The following is a 24,074-nucleotide window of genomic DNA, read 5'->3' on the forward strand; positions in this document are numbered from 1 at the left end:
ACCAAATTATTCAACCTACTGATCAGTTCAGCAAAATTTCTGGACACTTACATGTTTATTACAAGGGCTGCACAACATAAGGAAAATGTGTTATGCAATATCACTGCAGTATTGACAAGACTTGTGTAATAGTTCAGTATGTAGTGTAAATCTTATGTGTATTTATTAGGGCCATTACGATATGCTTTAGTCCAGATTCGATTCGATTCTGATTTTTTTGGGTGCCGATTCCATTTAAATGTCACAATTCCTCGTTATTACTGAGTTTTGTAGGCTAAATAAAAAAAATGTACAAAACTATTTTTGCTAGTCCTTTTTCAAAAACAAAACAATCTGCTGCTGTAATGCCCAAGAATAAAAGTAAAAAGATCAATAAAAACAATGAAAATGACAAAAAAAAAATATATATATAATAATAGACTGGTTTTATTTATTTACGATTTTTAACAAAAGATTCTATTTTAAAATTGTGAAGCAAAATATCCCGCTATTCGATTTTTCAATTGGATTTTCGCACCCCTAGTATTTATGTGGGGTAGATTTTACTTATGCCACTGTATAGGCAATGCAGACATTTCTGCTATTTAAAAACTGAGCCAATAAAACAACAAACATATTGCTAATGAATCCAGATTACATCAGAAGCACAATTGGTTTAAATACTATTAGGAAAAGGGAAGAAAAAAAAAAAAGAAAAAAAAAAAAAAAAGAAAGTTCTTCGTCAGTTACATTTGTAACTTTATAACGCCAGCTGTCTGATGTTTGGATCTGAAAAGAAAATAAGTTTCTTTGCAGAACTTCTCAATTTTTTGGTCGCAACAAGTTAGTTACTGCCAACACATAATGCACTCTTCTCATTCACCTCTCAGTAAACCTGTTTGACTGCAGTGCTCATCAAGCCTGACTGCTCTGACCGATGCAGTAGGACCAAAAAACCTTACAAGCAGCAACGACACTACCTTCTGCGTCGTTTTCTCCTCCTTGTTACAGAGAAAACACTGCTATGGACACCTCGCTTTAGTTTCTTTAAAGCTATTGACGGGCACACAGCTGTCTAACATTACATTACAGCTGTCACATCTGTGGCCAAAATAAGCCACTGCTTGTGCGGAAGCGGAGCGACACCCTGGACAATCGGGTTGGTTATAGTTACTAACTTAGCCAATTAGTACAATTAGTACGGATATATATCCGGCTCCTTCTTCTTCCTCACCTTTTCGATCGGTGTAGGGCGGTGGGCAGCAAGAGACCGAGCCAGTGACAGAACTGTGTTGAAATAAAACCCCCTCGTACCACCTCCCATGACCGACATGTTTACCCGTTCATCAAGCCAGCGCAACAAATTCAGCAAACCGAGCAAGCAGTGGCAACAAGCCGCAGTACGGAAGCTTGCTGAGGTCAATTTCATAAAGCGCTGTCTGGTTGTAGCTGTGATCTTTCTACACAGTGGGCTTGTATATCATTTTACAAATTTAATGCGACTAAAAAAAATTAAAGCAAATCTTAGAAACGCATTTCTTTTCATGTTTATTTACGTTAAAAAATATTCTGAGTGCGTTGTCTTTGCGCAGAAGCAGAGCGCAAGAGGACGCAGCAACGTCACCGGACGTGACCGGAAGTATTGAGAAGTAGTCAGTTGATCGGAGTGACAACGGCGTCTGTTTCAGCAGCAGTCAAAGGTTTGTATGTTAACTTTAGCCCTGATACTTTTATGGTCTCCATTTAAGCATATTTTATGTTATGATGAGAAGCATCTTTATTTGCTGTACTTAGCCATATCTTGATTTAAATATGGTTTCGTTTCGTTGGTTGGCTACCAGTCTGTCTAAAAGAAAGCTAGTTAATAATATAGCCAACACCCATAAAACATTGATTCAGTGCATTAAAGATTATTATTCCTTGTTTACAACACAGAAGAGGATGTGAGAGTTTATATGAAATGAAGTGTTTGACTTTATCTATCACTTTTTTTTTTTTTTTTTTTTTTTTTTTTTTGTAGTTTTTGTTTGGAAGTATAAATTTGTTGACTCCAAAATTCACTTAGCGATTTAGCATGTTAGTTTTCTCGAAAATACTGACTATTTTTCTGAAAATAAATTTTCAACCATCTTTGAATTATTTATAAGATCAGTGATTATCGGATAAAACAAAACAGTATATTCAGAACTGTTACGTTATTCTGTATTAATCTTATTATGAGTCTGATAAGCTTTCAAGAATATGAAAATGCCGTTGAGAGGAAAATATCTCCTTGTTTTTATTTTTGTTTATGTGAAATATCAAGCAGGTTTTGACTTAAACTATGCCTGGATTGGTCTATCAATAAATCAAAAACTCATTAAGAAGTCATTACAGGGATTGAAAACTCATTTAATCTCCAATTTACCGACATGTTTGTTTGTTTTGTCCCCAAATCTAAAACCTCTTGATGGTGAAAACTCATTATTGAGATCAGAAGACTCAGTAATAGGTCTTCTGAACAAAATAAGACTATTTTGTCAAAACTGTGTTTGCTTCACAGATGGCCTACCCCAAATCCCACAACCCATTCGCAGATGATGATGATGATCAGGAAGATTTTAAGCCCAAAACTAGGGGATTTGATGATGACTGCAATGACAGTGGAATGACTGATGCAGAGAGGAGGCAGAGGTATCTTCAACAGGAAGTAATGCGCACGGCACAATCTGCTGTCGACAGCAGTTACAGGTCCATTGGCCTCATCTATGAATCTGAAAAGATGGGTGTAGAAACTGCAGAGGTATGTAGAGCTTAAGAGAGGATATTATCTCTGAAAGGGAGACAGCCAACTGGAGGTCTTCCTAAGTGCATGTCTGCACTCTCTATCTTTTATTGTTTATTTATCAGTCTCTTTTGTGTGTGTACTTGACTCTCTAGGAGCTTATGCGACAGGGTGAAGCTCTGAGGAGGACAGACAAAATGTTAGACAACATGGATCAAGACCTGAAAACCAGCCAGAAGCATATTAACAGCATCAAGAGTGTATGGGGAGGACTTGTCAATTACTTCAAGGGCAAACCAGAAACAAAGCCACCACCGGAGCAGCCAAATGCCTATCAGACCAATGAAAGGTAAGTTACTGATCCTCCGCAGGTGTTATTATATCAGCCATCATCGAGTTGTTTGTTTTGTTTTTTGTTTTTTTTTGTTTATTTATATATTGTTTGAAAATCAATTTATTATTTTGTTTATCTTTGAATTAGAGTGTTCAAACTGAACACATATCTGGGATGTATTGACGTACAATTTGAAATAATATGTATGATCATATAATACTTAATGAATAATTATTATTATTGAGATAGAAAATCATTCCATTCCAAAATTTTATTTGTAAAGCACTTTTTACATGAAAACACGTGCCCTCATGTCACTTTAACTGAATATTATTATGGAAATAAACATCTGGCTTGATGATGCTGTGGCTGTAGGGGTGTAACTGGGCCACAACATAAGTTTTGATTTAGACTTTTGGAGCAACTAAAACGCCGGCAACAGAGGAACTCTGGGTCAATGAGGGCTGATAACTTAAAAGGAGGTCAGATAAAGAAGAAAGCCCAAGACCATTGAAACATTTATTAACCACTAAAGGTACCTTAAAATCAATCCTGAAATGCACGAACAGCCAATACTGTGACTTTAAAACTTGTGTAATGTCTGTATGGCCTCGGATCCTCGGTACACATGCCATTGAGTTACGGAGAAATTGTAGGTCAGAAATACTCTTTTTGGGTAGATTTTGGTGGTTTTTGAGATAATAAAATCCTATCTTTGTGACATTTCAGCTCAGTTGAGAAAAGAATTCCCATAATTCTCACACCACAAGAAGGAAAAAAAAAAAAAAGGAATGTTGGCAGACAGATCTCTCTCTTGTCCTCAGGACAAATAACTAAAAGGTCATCTTTGTCTTGGCACTAACAAACGTGACTTGGTCAAACTGAATTAAAAAAGAATCTTTCATTCACCTAAACATAACCACCAAGTTGAGTAAAGTATTAGAGGAAGTTACCACATCATCCATCGTTACTTTACATGGCATCTTATATCCATGCACACTGCTGCTGCATATAGGTGCAGACATTATCAGTCGCGATAAACCAACTAAAAAATATCCACAAGTCTTAAATTTGAACATGCCCTTAGAATTTAAGGGCATCACTTTATAGAAATTCAATATATTATCAATGAATGTTTTAATTTCTGTGCTTTTAAATATGTTGAAAAGTATATTTTTTACTTTGTTGTATAATTTTTTTAGCCATAGCACAGAGCACAGAAACCAAACACTGCCTACACATAGGGCCCTTTGCATTTTTTGTGATTAGTGTAGTTTCTCTTAAATTCCTTAAAAGGGAGGGCATTCTCAGATGGTTTCATAGTGTAACTTCAACTTTTGTGGTCACAAAATCCTAGACACTGTTTTTTTTAATGATCAGAAGGCACATTTAAGATAATTGAATATTCATTCAGATGGATTTTTGGGATAAGTAAACATAATTTAAAAAAAAAAAAAAAAAGTTTAAAACAATTCCTCACCAACACTAGAGCCTAACAACATGGTCACGCTTAAACTAGTCCAGGCACATTCTGATGCTAAGTAGTTGATGAGGTCTGGTCTATGATGATGATGTGATACAAAATCAGCATTTAAAAATGCCTGCTTCTGTTTCTAGAAATGTGAATTAAAGATGATTAAAAAAGTCAGTTATATTTTTATGAACCTTTTATTGATCGCCTTTTCCTTAAATGACTGAACAAAAATGCCTTCTTAATGTCTCAGACTACAGAATGCCATGTCCAACAGCAGAGAATATGAAGATAAGTACCAAGCTAGCCACCCCAACCTAAGAAAACTGGACACAGCTGGTAAGAATTGGTACAGGAACCACTGCATGATCGAAACATTGTCACAAACTGGCTGCCACCACCTTGGATTTTTGTGTTTCAGGTTTTGGTGCTGCTGCATCAATGGATGACAGCTCATCTAGACAGAATGGATATTCTGCAAATAGACACCTGAAGGAGGCCCATCAGACCCTTGACAAAAACCTGGGTAAGAAAAGAATGGTATTGTGTAACTCTTTCAATTGCAGATTTTGGTATTCTTTATTCAAAACAGCTTTTACAACAGTTCTTAGTTGTATACCACAAATTAAACACTGTGATCAAAAGTAGCAATGTACCATATGTTCTGTCATATGGTGTGTTTCTTGCAAAGAAAAGCCCTGTAAGTATTGCTTGTCATTCAACTTCTTAACAGTTGTCAAATGTCTCTTGTTGGCTTAGATGAGATGTCTGATGGCTTAAGAAGACTGAAAAACCTTGGACTTGGTCTCCAGTCTGAAATTGAGGACCAAGATGACTCCATTGATTCTCTGCTGAATAAAGTGGACAAGATGGATTTGAAGATCCACAACACAAACCAGCAGATTAAAAATCTCAAATAAGACTCACACTTGGATTTGTCTTAGTTCAGACAACTGCAACAAGTCGTCCTCACATTTGACTCTTCATCCTGGCCATAGTTGAGATAAGTATGTCGTCTTTTGTTTTGTACACATTCATCCATCTCCAAATGGGACTTTTCCACTTTCTTTAACTTGGTGGATGAAATGGAGAGTCTTTGCCCATGTAGGCATTTTTCTCATCTGTGAAATTTCAGTACACTTCTGGATGAATGTCAAGCTTTCTTATTTGTTTGTTTGTTTTGGTTATTTTGCTATGGCATTAACATTAGCAGCTATAGCTTATTTGCCATTTGAGCAGATGGTTGAATTGTTTATCAATTAAGAGGAAAAAGATGGCAAAACAACCAGAATATTGTGCTTTTGATTTGGTAATTGTATGAGCCACATGTCAGATTGTACTATGATCCCTGAACACCTTTCACTACAGCTGTATGAAAACAGGCAGCAGACCTAGCTCAAGTCACGTTTGCCTTAAATGTAATATGTGTAATTCAGAAAGTCTGAATGATGCTATGATTCTTTCTTGTGCATCTCAACACGAGGCTTTCCATCAGAACTGAAACATACTTTGTCTTATTTTTCTGTCAAATATGATCTTCTGCTTTTCCAGTGTCACAAAGTTATTGGCGATATTTTATCCAGCACTGCAGAGCAAGACTGTTGGAATTAAAGATTGTCAACATGCTAGTGGTGTGTATAGAAAGAAACGCAGAATTAAAGGAATATCCCCTCCATCACAGTCAACAGTTGTTGTTTTTTTTTTTTTTTGGTTTTTTTTTAAAAATTAAATCACAAGATTATCTGAAGTTGATCAAAATTATTGAATTTTCATGGTTAATTTTTTTTTCCATGTAAAATATGTATTGTTATCAAAACCACTGATCCAATAAACCATCTATTAGGGGACTCTTGGTTGTTACTCATTCAGTTTGTGGTAAATGGGGCAGGAAGTCAAAGGGACCACAAGGTGATGCTATATTTCAAGGATGGAATTTGTTAGCAAACGCAGGAAATATCTACGATTATCATTAATTGTTCTGTGTATAGATTGGAAAATTTATACCTTTTTTTTTTTTTTTAGCAAAAAGGGATCTTGATATTTCACAATGAAATGGAATTTCTGCATTTAGTAGCATATATTTATCCTTGGTTCTATCTTTTCATAATTTACCTGAGATCAAAACCTTGTATAAGTAGTTGTAGTTCAAGCAGACCACCTATTGCAATGAAAATATTCTGCTTGGTATAGTGTTGTATAATCCTTAAAAGCACACACCATTTTTTATTTAATTGTAATTATTGCTGTGTGATGGAGTGTAAATGTTTACTGGCTCCATTGTGAGACATCTGTGTTACTGCATGCAGCTCTCGTGCTTACATTGAGGTGTCCATTCATTAACATTCCTCTGTGTTGGACCAGCTGGTCCTGCAGGCGCTACAAGCAGTCATTAGAATGACTTGCTAATTACAGTACCGTCTTTTTCAAACACATATAAGTTCTACACATCTTGGGGACAACACAGTGAAGAAATTTGGGGTACCAGCTACCAAGGGCCCCATGATGGAGAGGCCTGAGCATGTCTAAACTATGTTTTTGTGAGATTTTCATAGTAAGTTGAACATCTGACAAACACACTCAACTAAAGGAGGCCCTGCTTGACAGGCATCTGCTGCACTGTCAACACAGAAGAGGAAACAGAGAAACTGAAGTGCTTTGCAGCAGTTGAAAATGAAAAACAATCACTTTCAGAGTAAGTGCATGGATGATATCCCTGATTATGTGAAAGGGTCATAATTCGCCCCATGGATGGTCAAGACACAGAAAGTCACTGAGGCACAAAGCTGTCAAAAAACTATTTCAGTCATTTTTATATATAATATATTATACAACTCTGTCATGTTTTTTGGCTCAGTTATACTTGTTTTCCATCTAAATATCTCTTTTATATTTTTGTGCATGTTATTTTCTTATTTTCCACCCCTGTGATCACTTTGCGTGTCTTTATGGTCGTTCTATGTCCCCTATATGCTTAATTATTTATAAATTAGTGTTGAATTTTAAATGTTCTGGGTCCAAATTTGATTATTTTGTATCTCTGTTAAATCTTCATGAGTCTAAAGTTATCTTGTGTGACATTTAGATTACATTATGTCCTGTATTGGATGTTTTTCTTTTCTTTTCTTTTTTCTTGTCAAGTTCAGTAGATTTAGTTATCATTTTGAAATTATGTGTATTTTTGTAGCTTTTGCACATATTGTGGTCATTTTGTGTCATATTACTTCATTTTTTTTCTTCTGTTGCTGTACTGTGTAATGTCATTTACATCTTCCCCAGTGTATATATATATATATATATATATATATATATATATATATATATATATATATATATATATATATATATATATATATATATATGTATGTATGTAGAGAGAGAGAATAATATAAGCTTGAGTCGTCCCATTATTCCTTAGGTTCCTTGGCCTTAGCCCAGTTGGCTGGTTCATTAGTTCATTGATATAAATGACATCACAGTCACATGTTTTACTTTACTTATTTCACTTTTATCACAGCAGTGTCATGTTGAAGGAAAATATGATGACATGAGACAGTCTGACAGGAGCCTTAAATAAATATTGCTGATTATGGGACCTTGAGGTCGATGTGGCACCACACATCCACCGATATCATCAATAAACGGAAGTCACCTCTGGTTCTTTCTCTTCGTGGGGGCCAAGAGGGCTTTGAACAGCTGTCTTGTCAAAAGCAAACAGTGGCCATGCTGTGACAAAAGCCGTCAGTGCTGGAATGCCCCCCTTTTCAGTATCTGTAATCCCAGAACACACTGCTGTCGGAGCCCATCAGGCACTGGGCCAGAGACAGGCCTTCCTGCCCTTTGGAAAGTGTGTTAGCAGCAGGGGCAGCACAGCAGAGAGGATGGACTGTCAGGCTGACAGCACTTTGCCACTGTTGTAGTGAGAGAAAATAAAGGGTTGTGCTGACGAAGAGAAGTTTGGTGAGGAGAGGATGAAGGGAGGAGAGCAGAGACGGGAGGGTGGCAGGAGAGATTAATGGAGGAGATGAAGTTCAAGAGTCTGAGATGAAACAAGGGAAAGTAGCAAAGGAAGGATTTCTGTTGAATGGGTTATTTTTCAGCTGTTGATTTGTGAGACGGCGGTCTTGTTACTTTTTAAATACCCTTTAAAAAGATTGGCATTATGATTTGACATTCAAACAGCTATGTCTCATATTTGCTCAGCATTTTAAGACACTTCTTTGTTCAGGCTAAAATGCTTCTTATTTAATAATTGAAAAACTTCTTTTTGTTTGTTTCATTTTTTTTGTCTAGCAATAGAGTATGTGTAAAAAATGTAAGTTATGACAATGTGTGCTACGTTTGTAAAGGCAGGGAGTTTTTACCTTGCATGACTAGACTCAACCATCCTCCTCCATGTTCATTAACTAGTCCATATATCACATAAAAGAGGGGGCACCTTCATTTTACAACCTGGTATTCTGTATTCTCTGTCCAGAGTACCAAAACAAATACCAGCAGCAGATGTTCCGACACATGATGCAACTGTGTCTCGCTCCTCTCGTTTAATCTGTCCACACATGATGTTTTTGTACTTACATCACCAAAAAAAAAGCCCAAATTGCAGGACAATATAGCTGAGAAACATGATTACATACATTAGTTGTCATTTTGTCTGTCGTCATTGCATTCACGCACCAGGCAAAAATGTTAAGAATGCGAGAAAAATGTTTTTACAGTTACATGTTTACATTTTGTTACATATTTTCAACTTATATTTTTCTTTTAACTGTGAAACTCTGCATGTAAAAACTAGTCATGGAGGGTTATACTTATCACTTCTGCACTTACAGTTGTTAGTGCAGTCATAAGTGCTGATGGTGATCTCTGTAAAGAAAACAGAAATGAAGCAGCGAGAATACAATGTCAGAAAAATACAACCAGAGCTGCAGAGATAGCAACAGAGTTGTTTATTTTGTCTAATGGACAGTGTACAGAATATGCTGTGCTGCACTAAAAAAAAAAGTTATCACTTGATTTGTAATAAATAAAAAGACAAACACAGACATGGAAGAGAAAGAAAAAGTAACAGACAGAAAATCCCTTTTTCTCGTGTGACACCTGTCCTCTTAAACCAGCTGTGACAGACACACAGGAAGAAATATCAAACCAGTTCACTTCCTGCCTTTTTAAAACCAAGGAGACTAAACTGTTGTTAATCTGCTATTTCTTCTAAAACATTGTGTCAGATGAGAAAACAAAAATGGAGGAAAAAAAAAAAAAAGGAACAAGCTGTAGGGAGCATTAGGAAAAGAATCAGCTAATTATAAATCTGGGAGTAACTTGGCTGAGTGTGATATTTATATTGGAGGATGTTTTGCTGATAAAACTCCCTGGTGAGCAGAGCAGGCTGTGAGAGAAAACAGTCTTGAAGCTCTTCTTTTCTGCCTTAGACACTGAGGACAGAGAGAACCACCATGAAATTCTCTCCTATGGCTCCTTTTCCTCTCAAACAACATTCGGTCTAAGCTGAGGAAATCGATTTTAGCTATGAGTCACTTTAGACTATTAAATACATGAACAACAAAAATTCAAATCTAAGCACCTGAGAATCAATACCTGAAATTAATCTGTACTTGCCTCAAGCGTTTTTGTTAAAAAGAAAAATTGATTGGAACGAAACGGTAGCACATAAATATATTGACTAAAGGCTTGTAGAAAAGAATGCTACTTGGCTGAACCAGTTTAAAGCATCTCCAACCCACTGATGATTCAGAGCTCTTTGGATTAGGGCTGAAACTGAGGGCAGCAACTGCTTGGTGGATACATGTACATAACAAATAAACAAACAGAAATAGAAAATGTGTGAAGCAAATTCATTTTTATATTTATATATTTTTACATAATCTGTGAGCAGACACAGTTGCATTGCTGGAGGTAGATAGCAGAGATTCAGAGGTAAAGACAGACTGCTGTGCTTTCGGAGAAGAAACATGGAGATCTGTGTGCTTTACAATTGGGTATACAGTACAGAATATGAGGCGAGAGGGATAAGTGGCAGGATGTAGCTGATGTCCTTGAGTTACCCGTCCAGGACTCTGGATGAGAGGGTCTGGTTGGCCGGCTGGGCTCTCTGCAGTCCACAGGAAGCTCTGAAGGGAATCCTGTTCCTGCATTCAAATGTCTGAGTGTGGTGTGGTGACTCAAACAAAGAGGAGAGAGTAGGGAGGACACCGACAGCGCTCAGAGGATAACTCTCGTACCCAGGAACCATGACACCCTGGAGCTGAAGCTGCTGCCCAGAATGTACTGGAAAAAATGGCAAATGTTTAGTTTTCATAAACAGCGTCCTAGCCTGTGAACTTTTATGTAGCTGTTTAAGTGGTTTATGTGCTTTGGGTACTTTTAAATAGATTTAGAGAAGATTTGAAAAAGATACAAACTAAACTTTCACGATTAACTTTTCCTTTTTTTTTTTACCTGGTATTCTCCATGCCTTCACCTGCACACCGATCCGACTTTGTCATGGCGTCACTCTGACATTCTACACAGACCAGCCTCTCCCTCACCAATGGAGCCGTCCACAGCTTGAGCTTACATGCTGCACTGGCCTGTTTCACTCGAAGGTAGACACAGTAGCTGTAAAATAACAGAATAAAAGTAAAGGATGAGAAAAGATCAAAAACGGTTGACTCAACTTTTAATCTGATCATTAAAATCCAAAAAGTGAAGGTGAGAACTAGAAAAGTACCTGGAGAGCAAAAACCTCCGCCAAGGCCTTTAAAAACTTCCTGGATCCAAACAGTGATCCACATCGCCACCTAAATTAAATAAGTTCTTTCTTTTCACATTTCCAACAACTCCTGAAAATTTCATGAAAATCTGTCCATAACTTTTTGAGTTATCTTGAACACAAACAGACAGACAAATAAACGCCCGGTAAAACCTAACCTCCTTGGTGGAGGCAACTAAGCAGACTAGGCTTCATCTTGCACAGAGTAACATCTAATGTTTTACTCTTTGATCTGATGAAAGTACATCATCTCGAACAAAATAGCCAAATGGAAAATGTCCAGATGAAGACAACGAGACACATGGCTGGTTTTGAGCACTCCAAAAAGTCCCCCAGTCTCCTTTCCTCTGCAGCCATCAAACTTGGCTTGCAGCCAGTAGACAATCCATCTAAATGCAACCAGACAAAATACTAACTTGCTGATAAGATATTTGTTCCTTTTGAAGGTGATCCAGCAGCGTCATGGTCACCTAAGCTATCCACTGTCAACACAGCTCAGCTTGCAGACTGGAAACAATTAAAGGCTTGTCTTTCTGATCGCTGTGTTCTCTGGTGGGCACTTTGAACTTCACTCCAATATTTATTTTGTCTGTGACTCAGTCAGCTATTAACAAACACCGATCCCAGTGGGGTGATTTTTCAATGAAAACACTAGGCTTCAGGTTTTTTTATCTCCACATTTTCAAATAAGATTTAAGTTGGATTTTCCTGTTTTTTACGGTTTACTGGGAAAAAAAAGTGGCTGCAATGCCTAAATAAATGAGAGAAATGTCTTTGGAGTTGACTTTAACATATTCAATTTGATTATTTCAAAATGAAATCCACAGAGGCTCTGACACATGTCGTAATGTACATGCACACATGCACCTGTTGAAGTGGAATTTCCATACTTACATAATTCCCATAATTCAGTGTAAAATTGATGCAAAATCTAATTTCAGATGTGGCAAATTCATGTTCGTTCCACTAATAATGTTGCCCCTTTTGTTTATTTGTTCCTTATTCCTTTATTTGTTATAGTTTGTGTTAAGACTCAGTGAATAAAGTAAGAAATGTAACATTCTGCAAATAGTTGACACCTCTCTCTTGTCCTATGAACCCTGAAATTTGCTGTAATTACACTGCTGAAAATGAGCAGTTTACACAAATAAATAACCAATAATTGCAAGATGCTTTAAAACCTTCCAGTTTTTAGGTAAAATAACAGAAAAGTCAATTTATCCACAGCTTTCCAGTTGTTTTAATGTCTTTCAGTCAGGATTTTGACCACAGCACTGAAACTGCCCTTATCAAAGTCTGAAATAGCATCTAATTAAACATAGTGGCAGAAGTTCGGGTGGGAATCTCCAGTCCAGTTTTCACTTGTTTGAATTTTCCTTGTATCAATCGGTAACAGAATTTTACTTGCACAAAGACCGCCTGCATTGTCCTCATGTCTCGATAATATGTGTGTTATTATTCAGCAGCTCAGACCATGGACACTCTATTTTATTGTCTCATATTGAGACTATCATGCCTTAGTCTCAATAATATATGAATGAATCAGAGTTTTTCTTAGCTAAATAATGATAAACCTGAAATCTCTGTGATTGAAAACAATGATGAGGGTTTATAAATACCAGTACTCAGCTTCAGACAGTCAGCAATGTTGGAATCAGCAGATCAGCCGGGCATCATGGAGTCATTTTGGCTAAATTTTAATAGCCATATCACCACCTGAAGAATCTATATACAATAAGGAGACAATGGCTCAACCTTATCATTTGTTTTCAGTAGGTTTGACTACTGTGATGGAGTATTTACAGGTCTTCTTTTTAAAAAAAAAAAAAAGTCACTGAGGCAACTTCAGAAGGCTGCTGCTTGTGTCTCTTCAGGTGAAAACAAACGGAAGTCTGATCCAAACCTTAGTTCTTTTAAACAGGTCTTAAAACTTTACTATGTGCCACAGTTTTCAACTAAGCTTCAGAGTTTTTGTTTTTGAATATATTTTCTTGCATAAGTTAATGGTGATGATGATGGTGTTGATGAAGTATTTCCTTTTTAGTCTGTTGTATAATTTGTTTATCACTTTTGTCTGTTTTTTGTATCTATTCAGCTTATTTTATCAGTTATTTTATTCTTTTTATATAGTTTTTACCCTTTTTTTATCTCCTTTATTTGTAGTAGTTTGTTTTATTGCCCCTATTTAATGTTTCTTTTGTACCTTGCAATGCTTTTCCTTTTTTATGTAAAGCACATTAAACTGTCCTGTAAATTAAATGTGCCATACAAATAAACCTGCCTTGCCTCATTTTTATTAGCACTTCAATAAACTGAATAGAATGAATTGAAATCCAAACATGATTGCACTCATCAATTCATGTCTTTGTAACTTGTTTCCTTGGTCACCCGTAACACCATCAACACACCAGATGTTGATTTAAAATGACCTGTACTTGAGCTCATTTATGAGCAATGTGCTTACAGTTCCCCAGTGTTTTGTACCTCAGTCTAAACAAAAGTATCTCATGTCCATTTTAATAAGTTTAAAAGGCTGTGGGTAATTAGAAAACAAGCCAAGAATCAAGTCCCTTGTCTTAGATTTATCCAGCTCTGAGAACATCTGCAGTCAGCTCAGATTAGAGATGACATGTGTGCAATGAGGGTTTCCATTTACATAGATTAAAGTTGTCTTATCGGTAAAGGTCAGCTCATGATGCAAATATTCAGTGCCAGGGTTCATGTTACACAGGAAAAGAGATTTTGAACTTGTATGTGCTATGACAACCTTGGCCTTGGTCTGTGTTCTCTAATCTTCATGCAAAGTTGATGTTGGAGTGACCTTTAAACAAAATAAAACATTTCATTAACCTGAAATCAAAAGCAGCAGCCTTGAACATTGAGAATCTGCCAGAACAATCTGAATCTGAACGTTTTCTTCTTTAGAATATTTTCTTGGCAATGACAGTGAAAAGGATGAAGCACATCTAAAGGTTGTATTAGATATGTCTTTAAAACTCTGAGTATTTACAAAAAAAAAAAAAAGAAAAAAAAAAGAATTTTTTTAGAACAGAAGAAACAAAAGAAGTTTTGGTTGGAATTGTCTACAAACTACAGATTCCTGTTTCAACACAGGCCTGCTGCATAAATGTAAATACAGAGAAAGAGCAATAATTAAATAATTTCAAATGAATATGACCAAAATAACTTTTACAAAATGTCTGAGGCTTAGTGCTGCTCCAAAATTCTTTCCTACTGTTCAGGACTGATGGTGAACTGAAACCTTCAAAGATGCCATCCATGCCATTCTTTCTGGAGAACTTAGTAAGAACAACATCTAAGTCCATGCTATTATGTTTTTGGTTTTTTTTTTTTGGTTTTTTTTAAATAACCCAGTCACATGGTTTTGGAGCTTAAAAAAAAAAACAAAGAAACAAGTGGAGGTAAAGCTTAAGATTACAGATAAAATAAACCAAAGTGACCAAAAAGAGTCCATAGTCTATGTAAGCTCTCCCTCTAATCTCCTTACAAATACACCTACTGAAATATACATTTAGTAGGGACTACAGGCACATTTGCCCAAATAATATTATTAAATTTATATCAAATGGCAGTAGCCGAGCTTCTGCAAGAAGACACCACTCAAAGAGAAACGCAAAATATAAAAATGCCAATAATAATTTTGATAGATAAGGTCTAGAAATAGTTAAAAGAATATGCAAAATAGTGGTCATGAGAGAAACTGCATGAAGAGGGTGAAATCTGTACCCATGATTTAACCCATGAGGTGGTCGGTCATGCTGTTAAAAGTGTGTGTTTAACTTCATGATCATTGTCTAACCATAAGCAAAAAGTTTTGTTTTCTAATCCCATTAAAGTGGCATAAAGCCAAACATGTGACCAAGTTTCCTCTAACATGTTGTAGTATACCTATAACCATGGTAACCCGTAAAAGCGCATCCACGGAGGTGACAATCGTGTTGTAGTTAGTATATGTTTTTAAAATCATACTTACTTTCCAATTTTACAAAACCCGACCAGGAAGTGAGAAAAGTATTTAATGTTTTGCAGGGACTCAGTATAAAATTATGTTTGGCTTGTATGCATCGTTGACTGAGGGCCTGAAAATAACAGAAAAGTATCTAGTCCTGCTCACTGACAGTGTTCCTTTTCAAATGGTAAAACTAAAAATTATTAAACCGTTTATTGCTTCACAGAGTCTCACAAAAAAAGTCTTAGTCTGAAAAGCTGATGTGAGTGGTCTGTGGCTTATTATTCTAATTTTATAGTATGGTATTAAAACTTCCCTTTTTAAAATGTGTCCCTGCCATCAATTTGTAAATTAAAATGGATTTCTAAAAGTAAATAAATACACCAAAATTTCTACCTTTCAGCTTTTATTTTTACTTTACCGTGTTTTCTGAACAACAAATGCAGCACACAGTTGATCTACCCCTGTCAGGACTGACTGTACTGAAATATGATGCTATGAAGGCCTCACCTGGGTTTTTCCTCCTTCATAAGCATATGTGGTCGTCTCCAAGGATCCTTGAAGTTCCTCTTGAAAGAGTCAGGCAGAACCTTTGCCACCTCTGCACACCAGTTGTGCAGTTGGAAACGAAAAGAGAGCAAAAGTCAGATGTTCTCTTTCTTCCTCTGGGAATCATAATTTTATTCCATCTCTTGCAACTCATGGTGTTCCTCAAAATTATTAAATGAATTAGACATCTCAGAGTGTTGTAGACTAGAACGGTACTCAAATTTCCTTGGAAATGTTCTACTTGGAAAACTGCCTGTTCTGCTGGGGAAGTGTGTTAAGAGTTTGGAGCGTGTCTGAGGTGTTGAAATAATCCAGCTGGAATCGAAGTTCCACAACAGATGTGTGGAGTGTGTTGCATACAGTAAAACTGTTAACAATTTGTCCCCCAGAAAAAAAAAAGAAAAAGCAAATTAAAATGTGACAGAGTCCAGATCAGAGGCATACTTATGCATAAATGCATGCATGTAAAAGCATGAAGAAGCAATCAAGCGCTTACCTTTCACAGTGTTGCAGATGGCATCATTTCCAAAACATCCTCGGCGCTGTTTGAGGTCTGGACAGGGTGTGCCTCCATTTCTGGGGGGAACGGATACTTGGCGGCTCCTCTCTGTGCTGCCAACCCCACAAAGAGATGTGCACGATGACCAGGGACCCCATGATCCCACAACACAGTCAATGGCTGCTGGGGACAAAGCGGTGAGATTGGGAGATTAGCCAGGAGTTTCAAAAGCAGGAAAAGATTAAATCACCAGTGACAAAAATAAAAAAAACACAGCTTTTCTTTATTTTTAACCCAGTGAAAATAGAACATGATTCCTCAACCTTTGCGTGAGCAACAGCACACATCTTAATACAGACTCAGGTAGGCAGGTGACACTGTGAATGGGTCATTACAAACTATTTAAATCCCAGACTCAGGAAGTCTGTAACCCATGACATATGTGTGGGGTCCATTTACTCCAGGGTTAATTTTGCATCCTGTTCTCTCTAGTTTCCCCCTTTAACACACAAATGCACACATGAACTTTGCACACCACATAAACTGCAGCAGCATCAACTAAACTTCCTGTTTGGTAGGCAGATTTAGCCAATTACATCAAACAAAAAGGAAGTTGCATTACTTAGATTGCTGCTCTGATCAAAGCCAAGAGACCCCTGCAGTAATCAAGCCCGGTCCAGCACAGGCATTTAATAGCAGCAGACTTTTAACAACCTTGTTTTGGGTAGGAAGTGCACACTTCATAAAGATATAAACAAGAGGGAGCAAGGTACCTAAAGTTCCAGCAAATATTAGCAAATGCAAACCTAGACCGCAAACTATGTAGACAATAAATGTTTGACCCAGGTTGGTGCAGGTGCACCAACCTGAAAATGAGAGCTGTTTTAGTATAAATGGGGAAGACGTGAATAAATATACCATAACTGAATTAAATCCTTCCTCGCCATCTAACCTGCCTTCATTTATCTTCAGAATACTCACTCATCTATCAGTACAATGCTGTGTGTGTGTGTGTGTGTGTGTGTGTGTGTGTGTGTGTGTGTGTGTGTGTGTGTGTGTGTGTGTGTATGTGTGTGTGTGTGTGTGTGTGTGTGTGTGTGTGTGTGTGAGAGAGAGAGAGAGAGAGAGAGATCGGGAGAAAGAGAGCTTTTAAGGTGCCGCCTGTTCAGTTTATTCCCATGGTCCTGTTGGGGTTTCAGATGAGGTGGGGGTGGCTGCCTTCGTGGCACAGCCCATCCACAAAGCCACTGTGGAATCTCTGCATTCCTGCAAATTAGTGCTGCCCACCTGATACTCACTTTTCCCAGATCACTACATATGTACACACACACACACACATGCATGGAGAAAATAAGTTGCTCTCAGATGAATCCTCCCAGCTCCATCTCTCAGCCATCACCCTAAAGCTCATAGACTTGCACGTTTCCTTCAGTGAATCTTGAATGATGCGACTCTCTTGAAAAGGGCGTGATAGGATCAGACACCAACCAATTTTCTGACCTCCTCCACCTCTTCTTATCCGTGCTCCTGGCTGCCTGCCTTTCCTTCCCCTGTTCTACATCCTCTGACGTTCAAGGCCAGTTTTGATGTTGCTGTTTTCTTTTCATTCAACAGCTCAAATATAAGCAATTGAGGCCTTTACTGCAGAGGGTGTGGAGTATAACTGATAGGGTAGACTTATTCCCCAATGGGAAACTGGGTTGTGTTGTCTTTGATCTACATACACAGGAATAGGCCCTGTCTGGAAGTCCCAGCAAGTTGGCTCTGAGCCACCATGGGTCAGAAGGAAATGGCTAAACTCTGGTGATCCCCCATTCTGTTTGTGGTGTAACAATCCCACCACCTACATGAAAAACCCTGCTGACAGCCTGACCCACACAGTCACCATTGTGCCTAGTTTACATTGTGATGAGATTGCCCCCAGTTGGAAAGCTTGCCACCACCTCTGACCCCAATACAGGAAGTAAATGGTACTCATTGTTTGCACGATTAGTTTCTGACTTTGTTTTTTTTTTTTAATTGAAAAGTTTAAGTTTTTCTTCAATTAGAAAGAGAGAAGTTTAATCACGCAGTGGAATGTGTTTCCAACATCTTCATTTACTGTGAAATCTAAATGTCATTCTAGCTGCCGTGTGATAAAATCACAATCCAGCTCTTCAAAGTGACAATCTTTTGTTTTCCCTTCCACTTTTCCTGAATTCTCCTTCCACATTAGGTCACAACAAAAGAGTTAAAAGCCCAATTTGCTTTATCTTTCTTTTTCTTCGTGGCTTTGTCCAGCTCTTTCCCTTTTTTCCTCCATCTGTCTTCTGGTTTTTGTCCCCTTCCAACCACCCCCACTTTTTCATTGATGGGTCACAGATGTCCAGCTGGTCTGGAGGGCCACAACATCTCGAAACCACCCCAGCCAGGTTCCCTCTACTGTAGAATTCGGCCTCAGTCGCATCAGACAAGCCTTGTAATGTTCAGCAACTTAAACCATATGCCCGTTAATAGGGCTGAAAGACAAAGAGTCCCTTAATAACAGGGGGGCATATAAATGCTTCCTGCAGACAAGAAGGGACCTAAACAAACCAAGTCATTTATGACATTCATTACTAACACATTTGAGACTGTTTTCTATTCCTTCATCGACTGCAGAATCTTGCAAATGTGATTGTGTTGTTTGCCTCCCAACATCATACAATTGCTATAAAAATATTTTTTATACAGAAAAATAATCAAATAAAAAAAATAAGGCAAATAAAATAAAATGAAATGAATGCTATTTTTAGTGCTGACAATTTCGGTTGACCTAATGATGATGTAACTTTGGCCCACCCACAGACCTTTTTTTTTCTGTGTCACTGACTTTACTGATACAATTAAAACTAAAAAATAAGGTTTTTTTTTACAATATGAAAAACGTATATTATCTGGTCACAGCGAGGCCAGATGTCAGACATCAAACTTGCAACAAGCAGCTTGTGTGTGCAGTTTAGGAGGACCAGGATGAGATGAACAGCAAAAATGTAAACAGATGGTCCATTTCAGGTTATAGAGAGAGCATGTTGGAATTAAGGAAGAAGAAAAGGGAGTGAAATAAGTAGAAAGAAGTAAATATCAAGGCATGACAACATACAATACCCTAGAGAGAAGGAGGCAAAGGGAGAGACAGATGATGAGCCAAATTCTCATTTATCTGAGGAAGAGAAAAGAATTTGTCTTCCTGTTAGAGTGAGAAGTACCAGACACCCAGCATTAGAGAGGAACTGACTCCTACAGCCTCCGGTGGGCCAGTATGATCTCTGGGGTCTGTGAAAAGGAATAGCAATCATCTTGATGGGAGAAGTGCTGTTAAGTTGTAAGGTCTGACATATATAAAGTTCCCTCTAACAGAACATGTCCATAAATATAACCATTTTCCAAGGGATTGATGCCCTTTTAAAACACAACAGAGGAAAAAAAATAGTTTTGGAGATGCTTTGTTCTGCTTGTTAAAATAATAATAAAGGAGGGGGTAAAGTTACATCTATAGTAGACACTGATCTTTCTTCTTTTTAAAGTGCACACGTTTTCCTTTAAAGTTTGTGTAAATCTGGCAGGATTGCCGTTGGATATTTGATGACTCATCCTGACTGTGTCAGCAGTCCAAAATCAGTTAAATATTTTGCATAGACCCAATTTTAAAGCCAAGTCTTGTTGTCAATTGTTGTCACTGATCCATCACTGTGAAACTGTGAGTGTCTAAGAATATCCTTCAAACTGTTAAAACATAACACACATCAGTAATTCACTTGAAAGACATGCCTGAAGTATATCACACCAGTTAGTGTGTCTGTATGGCGCAGTGTGTCAGGGTTTTGGTCTTTCCGCTGATGTTACCCACTCTGAGCTCTTTGAATGGCGACACCTGACAAAAGTTAATAACAGCCTGTGATAGACAGTACACAGCCAAGCTCCTTGAAGTGTTACCTTGCTATTGGATTTCACCCAGATAAAGGTTAGCATGGGTGATGAAATATCAGGGTGCTTTGATGGAACGGATCCATCCTGTGTTTATACAGTGGAGATGCTCAGGTTGCACAGGAAGTCATGGTGTTTTCCAAGCATCACTTAGAGGTACTGATCCATGAACAGTCTAAAAGTCATGGTTAACTTGGTTTCCTTTTCATGCCCAGACTTCACAAACTCCACAAATTAAAGCAGCTGGAAGCTCAATTCTTTCACATGAGGACTTCAGAAGACATGTTTTGATTCAGTTCCTGTGTTGTATCCACGTCCAGCTGGGGAACATAATCCACCCTTCAGCACCTGCACCATGACACAGACTGACTGTTGTTTGTCACACCCGTATTGAGCAATCAGAGCAACACATAAGGTGCACAGAGTTAAATATCTTTGTGTGACATGAAAAAAAACCCAACAATACGCATGACAACTGTGACCTTTGTGGAGCCAAAAGGCGTTAAACAAAACAGTGATGACTCAACGCTAACCTGAGCTGCCTGCCTGTGTTCACAGCCTGGCAGACACATGGGATAAGGTGATGCCTGGCATCCAGCAGCTGTAAATTCTGTTTCTACATGCCTCACTGACAGACTTGTGAATACAAACTTATAAAACTACAGTCTGAACTGTTATAAAAGGTTTGGTTTTTAAAGGTTTATTTTCAGATTATCCTTCCCTCCATCACAAAACTTTTGCCAACACTTTGAAATGAATGGCTCATTAAACAGCTTGTTTAGATCACAGTAAAGAAACAGCCCTCTGACAAAGGTTTGCTACCCTAAATGTGCCTAAATAAAGGGATTACTGCAGCACTTTAAGCACTCTTTAGTTCATGGGATTGACCCTGCAGGTGCTTGTTACTGTGCACTTAAAACAGCTCCAAGTTTGTCTACTCACAGATAATCACTCCTTGTGAGTTGTTTCAACTGTAAGGAGTCTCAGTCACAGCTCAGTGTTTCCTATCTGTCACATTTCAGGCCCAGCTGTAATCCTGACCATCTTTGGCAGGCTGTTACCATGGTGTCCGTTCCTTCATTTGCCCTTATATAGCAGCAGCCAAGGGGGTGAGGGTAAGAGGTTACTTAAACTATCATCAAATTTTGTGAATGAATGACCTCAACATATAGCTTTGTTCAGTCTTGAAAGGACAGCTTGTGTTTGTGTCTAACTTTCCTGAGATTACTCACAGCACTGTTCAACCTCTGAATGACCAGACTGTCTAATTTCATGCTTTGTTGAGAAGGCCAAGGGTCAACACTACAATGCCAGAAAAAAAAACGTGCAGAAGTTTCTTTTAAGACAGAGACAAGAGATATCTCTTAGTTCCTTTACAAGTGGTCACTTCTGGGTGCTCACCCAAAACAAACTGCCATAATGGCTGCATTGGAGACAGCTATGTGTAGTATGTCTCACTGTCTCTGTCACCTCAATGTCAGCCATCCCTGTCTGCCCCACATTAACAATGGACAACAGGCTCACTAGGACATCAGTATAATTTAAGAAAATCTGTCCCGTGTGTGTGTGTGTGTGTGTGTGTGTGTGTGTGTGTGTGTGTGTGTGTGTGTGTGTGTGTGTGTGTGTGTGTGTGTGTGTATGGAAGGACTAGCCTGATTTTAAACTTTACTGTCTGGAGCAAAACGAGCAACTCACCAGATATTTGGCACACGCGCTGGTAGTCCTCGCAGCAGTCTCTGGTTTTTTGACAGTAGGTATCACAGTAGCACACCGTTTTTCTCTTGGTGTACTCTCCGGCCAGTGCAGCAGTTTGGGCTTTCCCTCTCCCTGCAGCCCGCTTCAGTCGGTGGGACAAATTCAGCACAGAAAAAAACTAAATATCCACAAACTACAAAACCAAAGCGCGCTGAACTCCATCCATGCGCTCCCATGACGGAAATTCTTCCACCTGCTCCAGTCACACACACACACCGTTGAGGTTTCACTGTCAACGCTTCTTAAATGGAGTTATGTTGTTCAGGCAAATTTGTTTTTCTATAAAAAATCCAAGTGCAACATGGTCATGTAACTTCTGTGCTGGCACCTTCACAGCCGACTGGTGCGTAAAAGTGGAGCTCTGAGCGCACCAGCTCTCCTCTATTTGTCTGCCAGACACCGCCCCTTCAAACATGGTTGTTGGGAAAGACGTACAGTACCAAAATTTCACCTCTCTCTTTCTCGATTGCTTAATTTCGGGGGTAAAAATCCAGCAAAACATAGAAGTTCTCACAACTTAAATCATTTACGGATTTCAAAATGGAATTTAAATCGTACAATAAATTGGGAAAGCTAAATAACAAAGCGGACATTTGGTTTATTTTTAGTTCTGCAACCAAAAAGGTTTTCAGGGTATTCAAAACAACGACACGAGTTAAAATAAATCTGTTTCTCATACGTTTTAAATATATGTTTAAAATATACACGGATATATGGAAAGCATCTGCTTCCAGATGTAGCTCCAAATCACGAAATCTAATTCAGCACCACGGACAGCGATGCGACCCCTTTTTATTTACTTATTGAGTTAGTAAATAGAAAAACAGTCTGTGTCCAGCCTGGGGGGGGAGGGGGGGGGGGGGGGGGGGGGGGGGCGGTGTGTTGGTGCACCCATCCCGTGGAACTTTGCGTCCAACACACTGAAGTACAGTCCGAGGAACACATTACTCACACTTCACTGATCACTGATTTACTGAAGAACTTTTGTAGAGGTTAGAGATGTAAATGGAAAATAAAAAGGAAAAAGTAAAAGATGTTCTTCAGTTTGACTTACTTGATTAAGAATTAATTTTCCTGTTTCACTTTGTTTTAAATAGAAATGGCACCACTCGGTCTCCATTTTCTCAAGTTAGCTTTAAAAGAGACAGAGGAAAGATGTGTAAATATCCTTATAATATCTTTAAAGGGGGGGGGGGGGTGTCACGTCACGTGACATGAAACATGTTTATTTTGATACTTCAGAATGATCTCAGATATAATCAGCTGTTTTTGGCCTACATGTTGGCCAAAATAGGGAAAAATGTGGCTTTTCATCTGTGGAGTTCAAAGATGATCTAAAGGTCTGAGCTGTGTGATTCATGCCAGTGAGGATGATGAGAGATTTTTTTTTTCCAATTTGGCAGTTCACTCTCCCAAAATAGAGGAGGAGGAGGAGGAGGAGGAAGAAGGGGGTGATGATGTTAAGATGAAGGGAAGTTTGTGGGCGCTTTGACGTTCCTCATAAAGCCCTATTGTACAGATATGAAGAGTGCTGAGGCGTCTCTCATCATTGTGGTATGTGTGTACGCGTGCGCGCGTGTGCTTGAGCAGAGCTCAACAGATGTGATTCAGCCACAGCGCCCTCTAGTGTTTAGTAAAGACTGCATCATCCACAGCGTTTCTGTCTCACACCTGAGAAAAGTATTGCGTAGTTGTCTCAAGTAGCCTAGATTTAATAATAATAAAAACGTTTATAATATATATATATATATATATATGTGTGTGTGTGTGTGTGTGTGTGTGTGTGTGCGTGCGTGTGTGTGTGTGTGTGTTTTAATATAGTTAAGGGGGACTGAGTAAAGTAACTTAAGTTTTACTTTTGCAAATTCTTGATTTCAGTGTTAAATAAATAAATTTATAACCCAATATACCAATATATTTATAACCAATACATATATATATACATATATATATATATATATGTATATATACATATATATGTATATATATGTATATATACATATATATATATATATATATATGTATATATACATATATAT

General features: G+C 38.0%; 3 protein-coding genes across 4 annotated transcripts in view; 1 reads left to right on the plus strand and 2 right to left on the minus strand.

Moving 5' to 3' along the window:
* pi4kab (phosphatidylinositol 4-kinase, catalytic, alpha b) overlaps positions 1-1,342 on the minus strand; it is a 31,835-nt gene extending 30,493 nt beyond the window's left edge. For both annotated transcript variants that reach the window (XM_079252085.1, XM_079252084.1), the window contains exon 1: positions 1,214-1,342. In XM_079252085.1, the coding sequence (XP_079108211.1) occupies positions 1,214-1,312 (99 nt within the window). In that variant the 5' untranslated portion in view covers positions 1,313-1,342. The remainder of the gene's footprint in view (positions 1-1,213) is intronic.
* A 278-nt stretch (positions 1,343-1,620) lies between these two features.
* On the plus strand, positions 1,621-6,393 carry snap29 (synaptosome associated protein 29). The gene is made up of 6 exons (XM_079250891.1): positions 1,621-1,679; positions 2,522-2,761; positions 2,899-3,092; positions 4,802-4,887; positions 4,970-5,074; positions 5,308-6,393. The coding sequence occupies exons 2-6, from the start codon at positions 2,522-2,524 to the stop codon at positions 5,466-5,468; spliced, it is 786 nt and encodes a 261-aa protein (XP_079107017.1). The 5' UTR covers positions 1,621-1,679; the 3' UTR covers positions 5,469-6,393.
* Positions 6,394-10,727: 4,334 nt separating this feature from the next.
* On the minus strand, positions 10,728-22,211 carry LOC306764845 (somatomedin-B and thrombospondin type-1 domain-containing protein; the record flags this gene model as incomplete). The annotated part of the gene is given in 6 exon segments (XM_079252126.1): positions 10,728-10,833; positions 11,005-11,163; positions 15,798-15,888; positions 16,333-16,518; positions 21,976-22,073; positions 22,075-22,211. Coding segments are annotated over 6 exon segments (777 nt in total).
* Positions 22,212-24,074: the final 1,863 nt, after the last annotated feature.

Source organism: Telmatherina bonti (assembly GCF_933228915.1).
Source record: "Telmatherina bonti genome assembly, chromosome: 13".
Lineage (NCBI taxonomy): Eukaryota > Metazoa > Chordata > Actinopteri > Atheriniformes > Telmatherinidae > Telmatherina > Telmatherina bonti.